Here is a 14780-nt window from a genome sequence, read left to right on the forward strand (position 1 = left end):
TTATCTATTTCCCCTACTAGATTTTAAACCCTTTAAGGACAGGGTGTATATTTTGTACTGTTCACTGATGTAAAGATGTTCAATAATTACTGAATGAACATATGGATATAATTCCTTCAGCATTCCACATGCCTACTGTCATACTCCCTGCTTGGAATGTTCTCCCCAGTTCTACTGCCAGCATGAGATCCTCTCTATAATCTAGTCCTTAATTATCACTATTTCCTCTGGATGCCTACAGCCCTTATTATTCATACTATTCATTTGATATTTAATCTACTACGTTGTTTTTTAGTTATTCTTGTAAGGCATAGGTCCAATCTCATTAACTAAATTGTCCAGCTTGAAGGTATTACTGTGTTTCTCTTGGTACTCCATTACCTAGCATAGCACTATGTACATAGCAGACATTAAACATTTGTTGACAAAGAATCAAAATTTGAGAGGTTGTTTCTCATATGAAGCTGACAACACTTTAGTGATACAGATGAACAAGAGGTGCCAATTAAGCTTTTTGTCAATTATAGGCAATAAAAAGATATAGTGAAGTACGAATACAAATAACAATAAAACACTATTCTTAAGTGAGAGATAATAATGAACACAAATATTCAGATGCACTGTAGCCATAGCTACATTCATTAAAGACAAGTAGCCTTATGGCTTCCAAAGTGACCTGTGTACACAAAAGAACACTGTTTTTCAGATCAAAGGATAATCGTGTTTACATATGAATTTAGGGCAGTCTATGTTTTGGAGACATAGATAATTACGGTTTGGGCCTATCAAGGAGCCCTGTCAGCAAGGAAGCTAACTGGTGCTAACTCAATTTGCCGCTTGTTAACAGGCAGCTTGTTATCTTCCAAGGCCCTCCAAATTGCTACTTCCGACTGAGTAAAATCTTAACCATTGGCAAACTGGTCCCAAATTCCATTACTAACTTTGGAAAGTAGCCCAGTTCTCCTTGCATTTAGAAAAGTAAGCAGTATGGGAATGGTGTCTACCCTGCCTCTTACAAACTAAGAGAAAAAACTGTAAATCCTGCGAGAGTCACCAGCGCTCCAGGTGCCCTCTGCCTGGAACCTTCTGTCCTGTTCCCATTTACTGTACCCCAAAGATTTTCTTCACCCCTTCCTCAAATTTCCAACCCTAACTTCCTTCACTTACTGCTGCTCCAAGTTAGCCCTGACAACCTTTCTTCTTTGTACTGGCTCTGACCTGAAGACACAAGGGCAACCTTTTCCCTATAGGTCCCCTTGTCCTTCACGCTACACTTCCAAGTGAACGGCATCTCACCTGGGAGATTCCAGCAGTTCCCGAGCCGCCGAGCTGACGTGACCTCCATTGCGGACCTGGGCCCCAGACAGAGACTAGGGGCCGGATCGGTATCACGGCGTGCCGACGCTTTTCGAAAGCAGCCGCCGCAGCTGCCCAGCCCCAAGAAGGTATCGCGAGCAGCGCCATCTTGAGCGAGGAAAGAGGACCCGAGAGCAGAGGATTGTGGGACGCTGGCGGTCCAAACTCGCTACCTTAATCCTACTCACCCCACCCCCCTCCCTGGAAGAGAGCGGAAACAGCTGCTCTCTGAAGATTCGGGTGCTTTAGTGCAACCGCTTTTTTTCTTCTAGGGCCAGTCTTTGAGTGTTTTTTTTACACAGCAGGGGGTAACGAAGTAACATTCTTTCTCTGTTTTCCTAGATTTGTCAGGTAAAACACAGGATGCGCAGTTAAATTAGAATTTCAGATAAACAATGAATCATTTCTTAGTATAATTATGTCCCAAATATTGCATTTGCTAAATCTGGCAACCCTATCTTGTCAATCATTTCTCTCTTCTCCTGCCGCCTCCAACTCTGTGCCAAAATCCACTCTCTCCATTTTCCCTTTGAATATTCTTATCACTCTCCTGTGTACTAACGCTTAGGACAGATTAAACTATAGATACTGATTTCCCCCCGGGAAGAAGGCTTCATCTGTGAGATTCACTGCCTGTGAGAGTCACTGGCTGTGTTGTAAGTGCTTTCATTTGGCTGATTGTTCTTTTTCGCACAAACTTTGGAACAGTTTTCCTTTGGTCTTTTGCTCTTGGAAGAGTTTTAAACACACACACACACACACACACCTTTACTCTGCTAATTTGCCTCTCTACCTCTTCCCTTTGGTTTCTGCAACATCTAATTATTGCAAAACAGCTGGATTCGCTGAAGGACGGTAAAATGAAAATGTATGCAGAGAAGTCCATGTTTAAAGACAGGTTTATATTCTTTTGTCACCACTATCATCCAACAAAATAATGTTGAAATATGTTTACAGTTATCTAGGAAACTACATTTCCAAGTGTAAATGTAACCTGAAGCCCTGGCGACAGTAATGCGTTTGCACTTTCTATTCATTGCTGTGTTCTCAAACTTTCACACAAAACAGGCAAATAATTATTAACTCCTTATGTAGAGGCACCATGGACTAATGATAAGTCTGATAAAGACAAAGGATATGCGTAGCCCATGCAGTTAGCTTTACTTTGTTTCAGGATTCATATTACACCCCAGGTTTCCAGGGTAAGAGGATGCTTGAAAGGAATTATTTACACAAGACTAAAGTTTCCAGTTGAAGGGAATTCCATGTGAAGGAAATGGCATTTTTAACAGCAAGAAGTCGAAAGAGAACATTTCCAGGTTCAGGAGTCTAGGGAGTGTATGGCAGAGAAGAGATGAGCCTGGGTGAGCAGAGGCCTGATGGTGAAGGGGCTTGTATTTCATTTTAAGAAGTTAATGCTTGATTCTATACCAAGTGAATGGTTTTAATCAGGAGAGTAACATGATCAGATCTGTATGTTCATTAAACCACTCTGGCTTAAGTAGTAAGGTTGGACTGGAGGGAGTTCAGATTGGAGTCCTGAATTTAATGCCATAGTCATAAAATAAAGGCCTGAACCTGGCAGTAGCAATGGCAGTAGATCAATTCCAGAGATATTATGGAGATAGGATTGACAGAAATTAGTGATTGATTGGATGTTTCTGGCTTATTATTGTCTAGTTGACAAATCAATAATGGCCTCTTTCATTAATGCCTACCTATATCATCATCAGTAAATATTTACTCAGCATCTATTCTGTGTTATCAACACTTTACACTAGACAAACCCTAGACTCTACCAATGATTTCTATTAGGGCTGAGTATTGCCACTGAATCTTTCTAGCCAGGTAAAGTATTGTCCAGTAATGCTCTAATTTGCTTTTAACGTAGGCACCTGGGAGTTCCCTGGAAGTCTAATGGTTAGGGCTCCATGCTTCCACTTCAGGGGGCATGGGTTCAATCCCTGGTCGGGGAATTAAGATCCCAAATGCTGTGCAGGGCAGACAAAAAAAATTTTTTTTAATGTAGGAACCTATACAATATATATTTTGTGAGAGACTGTCAGATATAATGTGACAAAATAATATCTTAAATTTTTATACTTTCAGAAACACTCACACACATTATCTTGCTGGATCTTAATCACAGTGTTTTGGGTGTATTCCTTGTTCCTAGTAGATAAAGAAGATCAGGGCCATGTGGTGACAGAGTCAGAACTAGAACCATGGTATGCTGGCTGCTATTCCACTGTTCTTTACACTAAAGATGTTATGCGCACTCAAATACAAGATGTAATTGAAAGTCTCTACCGGCCATATAGAGTTATAAGATTTTAAATCAGGCGAGATCTCAGAATTCTGAAACATCTGACCCTACAGATGATTTCTCAGGAGTTTTGAAAAGTTTCATTAGAATCACCTACAGGCATTATTGGCATGGAACAACAGTTGTGAGGTCTTTGATGGGAATCAAAGCATTTTTACCAAACTAGTCTCGTAAGTCAACTCCTCTGATTAAGAAATGTGAATAATGTTGGAATAACAAAATAGTTACTCTATGATGAGCTAAAATGAGTCAAACATGAGCCAAATAAGCCAAAGAAAATTTCCAGTGCACCCAGAAATACAACATGAAGCATAATGAGAGTTGTGTACTGGGGGAGAACTGAAGCAACAGGCCAAATTGACCTGCAGCAACTTGACACATAAGTGTTGGAAATAAGTTAGAGAGACAGAGGAGCACACATAAAAGCCGCTATAAATAGCTGTTGCAGACACAGATCACATGACAACACTTTGTTCATGCAATAATTGTATCTATACTTGCCCAAGGGTACTTACCTATTAAGCAGCAGAGCCAGAACTCAAACCTAAGCCCTGACCCTAAAGTCTGTGCTGTCAACCTAAACTGTAATGCCTCCTCATGTATTTCTCAACAAGGCCCATAGAGTTTAAGGAGCATACCAAAGCTGTTTTCACTCCCTAATACTGTGGGCAATCCCGTGTGTTGTAAAGCAGCAACCAAACTTTTCTTGGCAAAGAATGATCTTGTGGAAATTTTCCTGTAACTGTGGGACTCCATGCAGATGGCACAATAAGAATCATCCTCTTTCTGAGAACTATGTGTACCATTGCTCAGAAAGTAATCAAGTGGATCCCTTAGAAATGTTGCTAGATATACCATGATTTCAAGCTCCTTGAAAATATAATTAGCTTGCTGTTTCATAGATCCATGGTTTTACTGTGATGTGAGGGAGCCAGTGAAGTGTGAAAACATGTCTTCTCATCTGTGTGCCATGTAGGTCCATGATGAAGCTGTATGCGGCATGATGTTTTTAATCTTTCAGAGCTCACTTCAGTTTTCACCTTAAACTGTCCCTTAAAAGAGAGTGGTGATTTCAACAAGATGATCCAAAGGCCAGCAGGGTGGAGTGAGAAAATGAGAACAGAAAGATCAGAGAGGGTTATCTGGGAAATTATTTTAATGAGGCAGGTTACAAAGGGGTTAATAGGCTTGAGTATGACATCAATCTTTAAGTTGAGCCTGATGAAGATTCTTTTCAGACTACTGACGTAACATCTTTAAGATTCCTCTGGCTATAAAAAACCATGATTATGTGATTTCTTGCTAAGCAGAAAATCATTACTTTCCTTATTTTGAGTGAGGCTTTCTAGCAAAATCGGATTTTTAGAAAGATCTATTATTATCTAGGCAACTGCAATAATTATTACAGAGTATTAATAATCATGGAGAAGGAAGGGAACACAGGTACATGGAGGCAGTACTGGAGGGTATGATAAAAAAAAGGGTCTATATGACATTGTATTCACTTCCTGTTGTTACATAACAAATTAGCACAAACTTGGCAGCTTAAAACAACATACATTTATTATTTCACAATTTCTGTGGGTCAGGAATCTTGCTACAAATCAGCTGCATCTTCTGCTCAGAGCCTTACCAAGATAAAATCAAGGAGTCAGTCAGGTCGGCAATCTCACCTGAGGTGTGGGATACCTCTTCCCAGCTCCCTGGTTGTTGGCAAAACTCACTTCCTTGCAGTTGTCAGACTGAATTCATTGTTTTATTGCCAGATGTTGGCTGGGAACTGCTCTCAGCTTCTAGAAGCATCCTCAGGTTCTTCCCAGGTGACCCCCTTGATAGGCAATGAACTTGGTTGCTTCTTCAGGGCCAGCAAGAGAATCTCTTTAGCTTATTTTTAATTGAGATAAAATTGGTGTATAACATTGTATTAGTTTTAGGTGTACAACAAAATGATCTTATATACATAAATATTGAAAATGATTACCACACTAAGTTTAGTTAGCATCCATCACCCAACAGAGTTACTAATCCTTTTCTTGTGATGAGAACTTTTAAGATCTACTCTCTTTTCTCCACTGTATATTTTTGCCTCCTTTATCAAAGATAAGGTGACCATATGTGCGTGGGTTTATCTCTGGGCTTTCTATCCTGTTCCATTGATGTATATTTATGTTTCTGTGCCAGTACCATACTGCCTTGATTACTGTAGCTTTGTAGTATAGTCTGAAGTCAGGGAGCCTGATTCCTCCAGCTCCGTTTCCTTTCTCAACATTGCTTTGGCCATTTGGGGTCTTTCATGTTTCCATACAAATTGTGAGATTTTTTGTTCTAGTTCTGTGAAAAATGCCAGTGGTAGTTTGATAGGGATTGCATTGAATCTGTAGATTGCTTTGGGTAGTAGAGTCATTTTCACAATGTTGATTCTGCCAATCCAAGAACATGGTATATCTCTCCATCTATTTGTATCATCTTTAATTTCTTTCATCAGTGTCTTATAATTTTCTGCATACAGGTCTTTTGTCTCCTTAGGTAGGTTTATTCCTAGATATTTTATTCTTTTTGTTGCAATGGTAAATGGAAGTGTTCTCTTAATTTCACTTTCAGATTTTTCATCATTCGTGTATAGGAATGCAAGATATTTCTGCGCATTAATTTTGTATCCTGCTACTTTACCAAATTCATTGATTAGCTCTAGTAGTTTTCTGGTAGCATCTTTAGGATTCTCTATGTATAGTATCATGTCATCTGCAAACAGTGACAGCTTTACTTCTTTTCTGATTTGGATTCCTTTTATTTCTTTTTCTTCTCTTACTGCTGTGACTAAAACTTCCAAAACTATGTTGAATAAGAGTGGTGAGAGTGGGCAACCTTGTCTTGTTCCTGATCTTAGTGGAAATGGTTTCAGTTTTTCGCCATTGAGAACCATGCTGGCTGTGGGTTTGTCATATATGGCCTTTATTATGTTGATGTAAGTTCCCTCTATGCCTACTTTCTGGAGGGTTTTGATCATCAATGGGTGTTGAATTTTGTCAAAAGCTTTCTCCACATCTATTGAGATGATCATATGGTTTTTCTCCTTCAATTTGTTAATATAGTGTATCACGTTGATTGATTTGCGTATACTGAAGAATCCTTGCATTCCTGGAATAAAGCCCACTTGATCATGGTGTATGATCCTTTTAATGTGCTGTTGGATTCTGTTTGCCAGTATTTTGTTGAGGACTTTTGCATCTATGTTTATCAGCGACTGCCAACAAACACATGAAAGAATGCTCAACATCATTAATCATTAGAGAATTGCAAATCATAACTACAATGAGATATCATCTCACACCGGTCAGAATGGCCATTATCAAAAAAACTACAAATAATAAATGTTGGAGAGGGTGTGGAGAAAATGGAACCCTCCTGCACTGTTGGTGGGAATGTAAATTGATACAGCCACTATGGCAAACAGTATGGAGGTTCCTTTAAAACTAAAAATAGAACTACCATACGACCCAGCAATCCCACTACTGGGCATATACCCTGAGAAAACCATAATTCAAAAAGAGTCATGTACCACAATGTTCATTGCAGCTGTATTTACAATAGTCAGGACATGGAAGCAACATAAGTGTCCATCAACAGGTGAATGGATACAGAAGATGTGGCACATATATACAATGGAATATTACTCAGCTATAAAAAGAAACGAAATTGAGTTATTTGTAGTGAGGTGGATGGACCTAGAGTCTGTCATACAGACTGAAGTAAGTCAGAAAGAGAAAAACAAATACCATATGCTAACCCATATGTATGGAATCTAAGAAAAAAAATGGTCATGAAGAACCTAGGGGCAGGATGGGAATAAAGACACAGACCTACTAGAGAATGGACTTGAGGAAATGGGGAGGTGGAAGGGTAAGCTGGGACAAAGTGAGAGAGTGGCATGGACATATATACACTACCAAATGTAAAATAGATAGCTAGTGGGAAGCAGCCACATAGCACAGGGAGATCAGCTCGGTGCTTTGTGACCACCTAGAGGGGTGGGATAGGGAGGATGGGAGGGAGGGAGATGCAAGAGGGAAGAGATATGGGGATATATGTATATGTATAACGGATTCACTTTGTTATAAAGCAGAAGCTAACACACCATTGTAAAGCATTTATACTCCAATAAGGATGTCAAAAAAAAATCTAGTCTCTTAGTAACTTTCAAATAAATATCCAACACAGTATAGTTAACTATAGTCACCATGCTGTATATTACATCCCCAGGACTTATTTACCTTATAACTGGAAATTTGTACCATTTGGCCACCGTTTTACTTTGACTCTTTCAGGAAAGACCTGAATCCCCTTTTAAAGGACTTGCCTCATTATGTGAGGCCCAGTCTGAATAATCTCCCTTTAAATTAACTTAAAGTCAACTGATTAGGGACGTTAACTACATCTGCAAATTCCTTCACCTTTGCCATATAACATAACCAAATCAAGAGAGTGATAGACCATCGTATTCACCAATTCTTCCCATACTCAATGGGAAGGGGTTATACAGGGCATGTACACTAGGGGCAAGAATCTTGGGGGCCATCTTTAAACTTTGCCTTTGATGAAAAACTGAGGTTCAAGATCAAGTTGTAAATGAATACATATGTCCGCACAAAAACATATAGATGAATGTTCATAGCAACATTACTCATAATAGCCAAAAACTGAAAACAACTGAACTGCTCATCAACTAGTGACTGGATAAAGAAAGTGTGATATATCCCCACAATGGAATATTATTTGACCATAAAAAGAAATGAAGTATTGATATGTTGCAACATGGATAGACCTTGAAAATATTATGCTAAGTGAAAAAATTCAAAACACCACATATTGTATGGCTCTATTTATATGACATTCCCAGAATAAGCACATCTACAGAGACAGGATGTAGACTAGTGATTGCCTAAGTCTATGGGGTTTAAGGGTAAGTGCTGGAGTGGCTTCTAATGGGTATGGGTTTTTTTTCTGGGATGATAAAATGTTCTAAAATTGATTGTGGTGGTGGTTGCACAACTCTATGAATAAACTAAAAGCTATTGAATTATATTCCTGATAAAGGTGAATTAGATGGTATATGAATTATATCTCAATAAATCTGTTAATAAAAGATCAAGTTGTACTACTTGATAACTTCTTTGAAATTCAGGAATTTAAACCCAGTTTTCTCATCCTTCAGTGGATGTAACACTTATTTTACAAGGTTGCTGTGAGGATCAAATGATATAATTATGGGGAATTGTTTTGTAATTTGCAAAATGCTATACAATTTTTAAAAATCATTATTATGTAGTCTGTAACTCTGCAATCAAGGCAAATAAAGTTAACACTTTTTTCAGTCTGTCTTCATAATAGCACTCAATATAATAATTCTTATAGCTGGGTCTCAATTCTATATTTCCAGAGCTAAATCCTTCTTGCCCTCGTATGTACATTTCCTTTTACTCTTAACAGTAATGGAGAACAGTTGCTCAATACTATCTCTCCTTTCATCTACTTGAAGTCTTTTATTTAAAATTCCTCAATCTTCTCACCTGTACCAGTAAGCTAATTCAGTTTCAAAGCTAAATAGGCACAATTTCTTTAACCTTTACTCATGAATCCTCACAAATTAAAATACCATTGCCCCTCTTCTGATCCTTTTATATGTAGGAGGTAAGTAAGGGCTGCAGGCTTAAAAGTAAGATCTGCCTTGAGGTCTATCTACAACAAATGATGCTTAAAGCAAACGTCATGGAAAGGATAAGAGAACAGGGACTGGAGGCAACACTTTATTTGGTTGAAACTAAGATGAATCCAGAGATTACAATTCTCTGGCTTGAAGTAGAAGATGAAATCACAGAGGAAAAAGTTGACAGGCATGTCAACAACATGTTAAAATGCTTGCAGTATAATGCTAAAGGGAAAGGCTAAATTTAAAAAAATAGTAGATGTAGTATATTCATGTAGAGAAGAGTTGAAAAGTGGAAACGGCTAGTTGGTCAATTGTTTGATTAGTCAAATTTTTTTAAGTTTTCTAATATTGTCTTCTGTTTTAAAAATAATAAATATAATGTAGAATAAGGAAGTATTCTCATATCATGGAGCGTTCCTAAAATATAAGTCATTCTATAGTGTGATTCTGGAGACAGATTATTAGTAAGATCAAAGTGAAAAATTATCAACTGAGCCCATAACCAATAAAAGACAGGTTAAATTTAGCATTTAAACAGGATACAAAACACACTGTAAAATCATCTAAACTTCAACTGCATTCCCAGTGAACATGAGGCATATTCATAAACATGGTGCAGGGAGGGCAAGCATAATGAGATTTTCTTAGAAATTTTGAAAGATCATATCAAAAGAGAACTTTCAAATCATTATCCTAATGTCTCATCACTTGTGACACCAAATACAAGGTTTAATAAAGTATCATAAATCATTACAGAGAACTTACCCAGTCTTAACCTATCTGAGGAATCTGAATTTTTGCCTTGTCCATGATTATTTAAAAATAATAATATTATTATCTTCTGTACCATAACAAAAATTAAACAACTTATATATCTATGATTATTTAAAAATAATAAAATTATGAGCTTCTGCTGCTATGATTAAAAATAAAAAATACTAAATGGACATATTTACAGAATATGTCCACCTGAGTTTATCTTCACAACAACTAAGAAGAATTTGAGCTCATAGATGAGCTGACTTGCCCAAACACAACTGCTGGAGAACTTGCACCCAAGTGCTCTAATTTACAAATCTATTTTGAGTAAATGGTGAGTCAAATTCAGGAAATTCATTAAGGAAATAATTGTAAAGGTCAATGAAGCCAAAGGGAACTGGGAAGAGGAATCAGACTTTCAGCAGTTTGTGGAATTCAAACTAAGGTACTGAATGCATTTCACTAGTCTCTTAGGTCATTTGTAGTCTGGTACATTAATTATACCCAGTAGATTCATTGTTGCTTTCCATTAGAACTAATACCAATAATTTTTATGCCTATTCATATGCATGGCAACTCTAGATAAGTATATATTAATGAGAAGTTTTAAGATAACATGATGTCCTATTTAGAGGCTGGGGAAATTTTAATAAGAGAAAAAACTATCCCCCATTCCCCAATTCCCAACCTTACCCATCTCAGTGTAGTAAATCATGAAATTATGCCAGTTCTTCCTGCATGATGCCTCTAATTTCAGGTTAGGGTAATATCAGTGGTTTTGAAACTGAGCAGGACTCTGCAGGGCATTCCCAGGGACAGAGCCTGCTCCCAACACCAGCCCCCGCCCTGTGTCCCCTGCCTCTTGTTTGAAGAAAAGCTTTAGCCTCCTAGGCTTTCCTCAAGTTCCAAGGAGCAAATTTAATCAGAGAAGTGAGAAAATGCAGAAACAAAGGAGAAGAGTCAAGCAAGACAAAATAATAATAGTTTAGCCATAAAACACAGTCAAGGACCTTTAGTTCTTCCTCAAGGGCTGTAGATAATATCCTGAGCCATAATCTTGAATTGTTTTGCAGACACTAAAACCCCCACCAGGTGGAAGAAGTTAACTGCATGCTGACCACAAGTACATAGACCCCAGACTGGATAGAACTGGAAGGTTGATGATGTTAACTCCCAAAACACCACCCTGTTAACTCACCACCAAACAATCAGAAGGATGTACATGAGCTGATCATGCACCCCATAACCCTCTCCCTCACACTGTCTTTAAAAACCCTTCCCTGAAATCCATTGGGGAGTTTGGGTCTTCTGAGCATGAGCTGCCCATTTTCCTTGCTCGGCCCAACATTGGGCACCTTGCAATAAATGCTGTACTTTCCTTCACCACAGCCTGGTGTTAGTACATTGGCTTTGCTGATGTCTGATAAGCAAATCCAAGTTTGGCTCAGAAACAGTTTCTTAGTCTCAAAAATTCCTTCCATGATTACTTCCCTCCATTTAATGGTTCCTGTACATTACTGATGGATTAATCTTACTTTTTAAACCTTATTTTCCTGATCAGTAGCTCACAGTATTGCTCACTACTAAATTCAAATTATTCAAAATGACCCTCATACTATTTTTTTTAACTGGCCCTACCTTAATCTTATTTCTGTTTGCCTACTCCTCTTCCAAGGTCTCAGTTCTAATCAGTTGAACTTTCAACACAGATTCCATTTACTATAATGATTTAGAAAGAAAAAATTGTTCTAATTATCAATACTTCCATTGTCAAGTATATATCATGTAATGTTTCTGAGCAATACATAGAGAAACAGACTCAACTGGCTAAGAAATGAAAGATAGCTCTTCCTTTTTCAAATTCTAAGTCAATGCTGTCAATTGACAAATTCTAAGTTAATACACAGTCAAATCTTGTGCATGTGAAGCCATCACAAAATGTAGTGATTTATAGAAGCAAATTCTAAGAAGCCTGCATATTTAAAGGGGAAAACTAAAGTTTTAAAGTTGTTTCCTTCCCTCTTACACTGTTGGTAGTAATGTAAATTGGTACAACCACTATGCAGAATACTATGGAGTTTCCTTAAAAACCTAAAAAATAGAACTGCCATATGATCCAGCAATCCCACTCCAGGCATATATCTGGAGAAAATCATAATTTGAAAAGATACATGCACCCCAGCGTTCATTGCAGCACTATTTACAATAGCCAAGACATGGAAGCAACCTAAATGTCCATCGACAGAGGAATGGATAAAGAAGATATGGTACATATGTACAATGGAATATTACTCAAACATAAAAATGAATGAAATAATGCCATTTGTAGCAACATGGATGGACTCATGTCAAGGAGAAATTTTTCCTATGATTTCTTCTAGGAGTTTCATGGCTTCAGGTTTTGGGTCCTCGGTTCTCTTCCATTGGTCTATATGTCTAGTTTTTATGCCATTACCATACTGTTTTATTTACTATAGCTTCATGGGATAGCCTGAAATCAGAAGTGTGATGCCTCCTGCTTTGGTCTTCTTTCTCAGCATTTCTTTGGCTATCTGGGGTCCTTTATTGTTCTATATAAATTCTCGGAAAGTTTTTCTATTTCTGAAAAAATGCCACTGGACACTTGATAGGGATTGCATTGAATCTACAGATGGCTTCTGGTAGTATTGACATTTTAACAATATTAATTCTTCTAATCCTTGAACTTTGTATACTTTTCCATTTACTTACGTCTTCTTGGATTTCTTTCATTAATGTCTTGTAGTTTTGAGAGTAGACATCTTTCACCTCTTTGGTTAAACTTATTCCTAAGTATTTTATTGTTTTTCATGCTATTGTAAATTGAATATCTTTCATTTCTTTTTCAGAAAATTCATTGCTAGTGTATAGAAACATTAATGATTTTTTTCTTTATTAGTCTGTAATTTTCTTTTTTTGTAGTATCTTTGTCTGGTTTTGGTATCAGGGTGATGCTGGCCTCATAGAATGAGTTTGGGAGTGTTCCTTCCTCTGCAAATTTTTGGAAGAGTTTGAGAATGATGGGTGTTAGCTCTTCTCTAAATGTTTGATAGAATTCACCTGTGAAGCCATCTGGTCCTGGACTTTTGTTTGCTGGAAGATTTTTTTTTTTGGCGGTATGCAGGCCTCTCACAGCTGTGGCCTCTCCCACTGCGGAGCACAGGCTCCAGACACGCAGGCCCAGCAGCCATGGCTCATGGGCCCAGCCACTCCACGGCACGCAGGATCCTCCCGGACTGGGGTATGAACCCACGACCCCTGCATCAGCAGGCAGACTCTCAACCGCTGCGCCACCAGGGAAGCCCAGCCCAAATCTTTTTTTTCTTTGTGATACGTGGGCCTCTCACTGTTGTGGCCTCTCCCGTTGCAGAGCACAGGCTCCGGACGCGCAGGCTCAGCAGCCATGGCTCACGGGCCTAGCCGCTCCACGGCATGTGGGATCTTCCTGGACTGGGGCACGAACCCATGTCTCCTGCATCAGCAGGCGGACTCTCAACCACTGCACCACCAGGGAAGCTCTGCTGGAAGATTTTTAATCACAGTTTCAATTTCAGTGCTTGTGATTGGTCTGTTCATGTCTTCTATTTCTTCCTGGTTCAGTCTTGGAAGGTTATACCTTTATAAGAATTTGTCCAATTTTCCAGGTTGTCCATTTTATTGGCAGAGAGTTGCTTGTAGTAGTCTCTTAGGGTGCTTTGTATTTCTGCGGTGTCTGTTGTAACTTCTCCTTTTCCATTTCCAATTTTATTGATTTTGAGTACTCTCCCTCTTTTTCTTGATGAGTCTGGCTAATGGTTTATCAATTTTGTTTATCTTCTCATAGAACCAGCTTTTAGTTTTATTGATCTTTGATATTGTTTTCTTTGTTTCTATTTCATTTATTTCTGCTCTGATTTTTATGATTTCTTTCCTTCTGCTAACTTTGAGTTTTGTTTGTTCTTCTTTCTCCAGTTCCTTTAGGTGTAAGGTTAGATGATTTATTTGAGATTTTTCTTGTTTCTTGAGGTAGGCTTGTATTGCTCTAAACTTCTCTCTTAGAACTGCTATTGCTGCATCCCATAGGTATTGGATTGTCGTGTTTTCTTTGCCATTTGTCTCTAGATACTTTTTGATTTCCTCTTTGATTTCTTCACCGATCTCTTGGTTATTTAGTAATGTATTGTTTAGCCTCCATGTGTTTGTGTTTTGTACATTTTTTCCCCTGTAATTGATTTCTAATCTCATAGCATTGTGGTCGGGAACGATGCTTGATCTGATTTCAATTTTCTTAAATTTACTGAGGCTTGATTTGTGACCCAAGATGTGATCTATCCTGGAGAATCTTCCATGCACACTTGAGAAAAAAGTGTAATCTGCAGTTTTTGGATGGAATGTTCTACAAATATCAATTAAATCTATCTGGTCTATTGTGTCATTTAAAGCTTGTGTTTCCTTATTAATTTTCTGTTTGGATAATCTGTCCATTGGTGTAATGACATGTTAAAGTCCCCCACTAATACTGTGTTACTGTTGATTTCCTCTTTTATAGCTGTTAGCAGTTGCCTTATGTATTGAGGTGCTCCTATGTTGGGTGCATATATATTTATAATTGTTATATTTTCTTCTTGGATTGAC

At 38.1% G+C, this 14780-nt stretch overlaps 1 protein-coding gene across 3 annotated transcripts in view; it reads right to left on the reverse strand.

Annotated features, from left to right (window-relative positions):
* ABCB7 (ATP binding cassette subfamily B member 7) overlaps nt 1-1468 on the reverse strand; it is a 152223-nt gene extending 150755 nt beyond the window's left edge. For 2 of the 3 annotated variants that reach the window (XM_007450339.1, XM_007450337.1), the window contains exon 1: nt 1297-1464. In XM_007450339.1, the coding sequence (XP_007450401.1) occupies nt 1297-1464 (168 nt within the window). Of the gene's footprint in view, nt 1-1296 lie in introns of all 3 variants that reach the window. The other variant, XM_007450338.1, reaches the window with a different exon arrangement.
* Between the last annotated feature and the right edge of the window lie 13312 nt (nt 1469-14780).

This window comes from Lipotes vexillifer, unplaced genomic scaffold, assembly GCF_000442215.2.
Source record: "Lipotes vexillifer unplaced genomic scaffold, Lipotes_vexillifer_v1.1 scaffold880, whole genome shotgun sequence".
Classification (NCBI taxonomy): domain Eukaryota; kingdom Metazoa; phylum Chordata; class Mammalia; order Artiodactyla; family Lipotidae; genus Lipotes; species Lipotes vexillifer.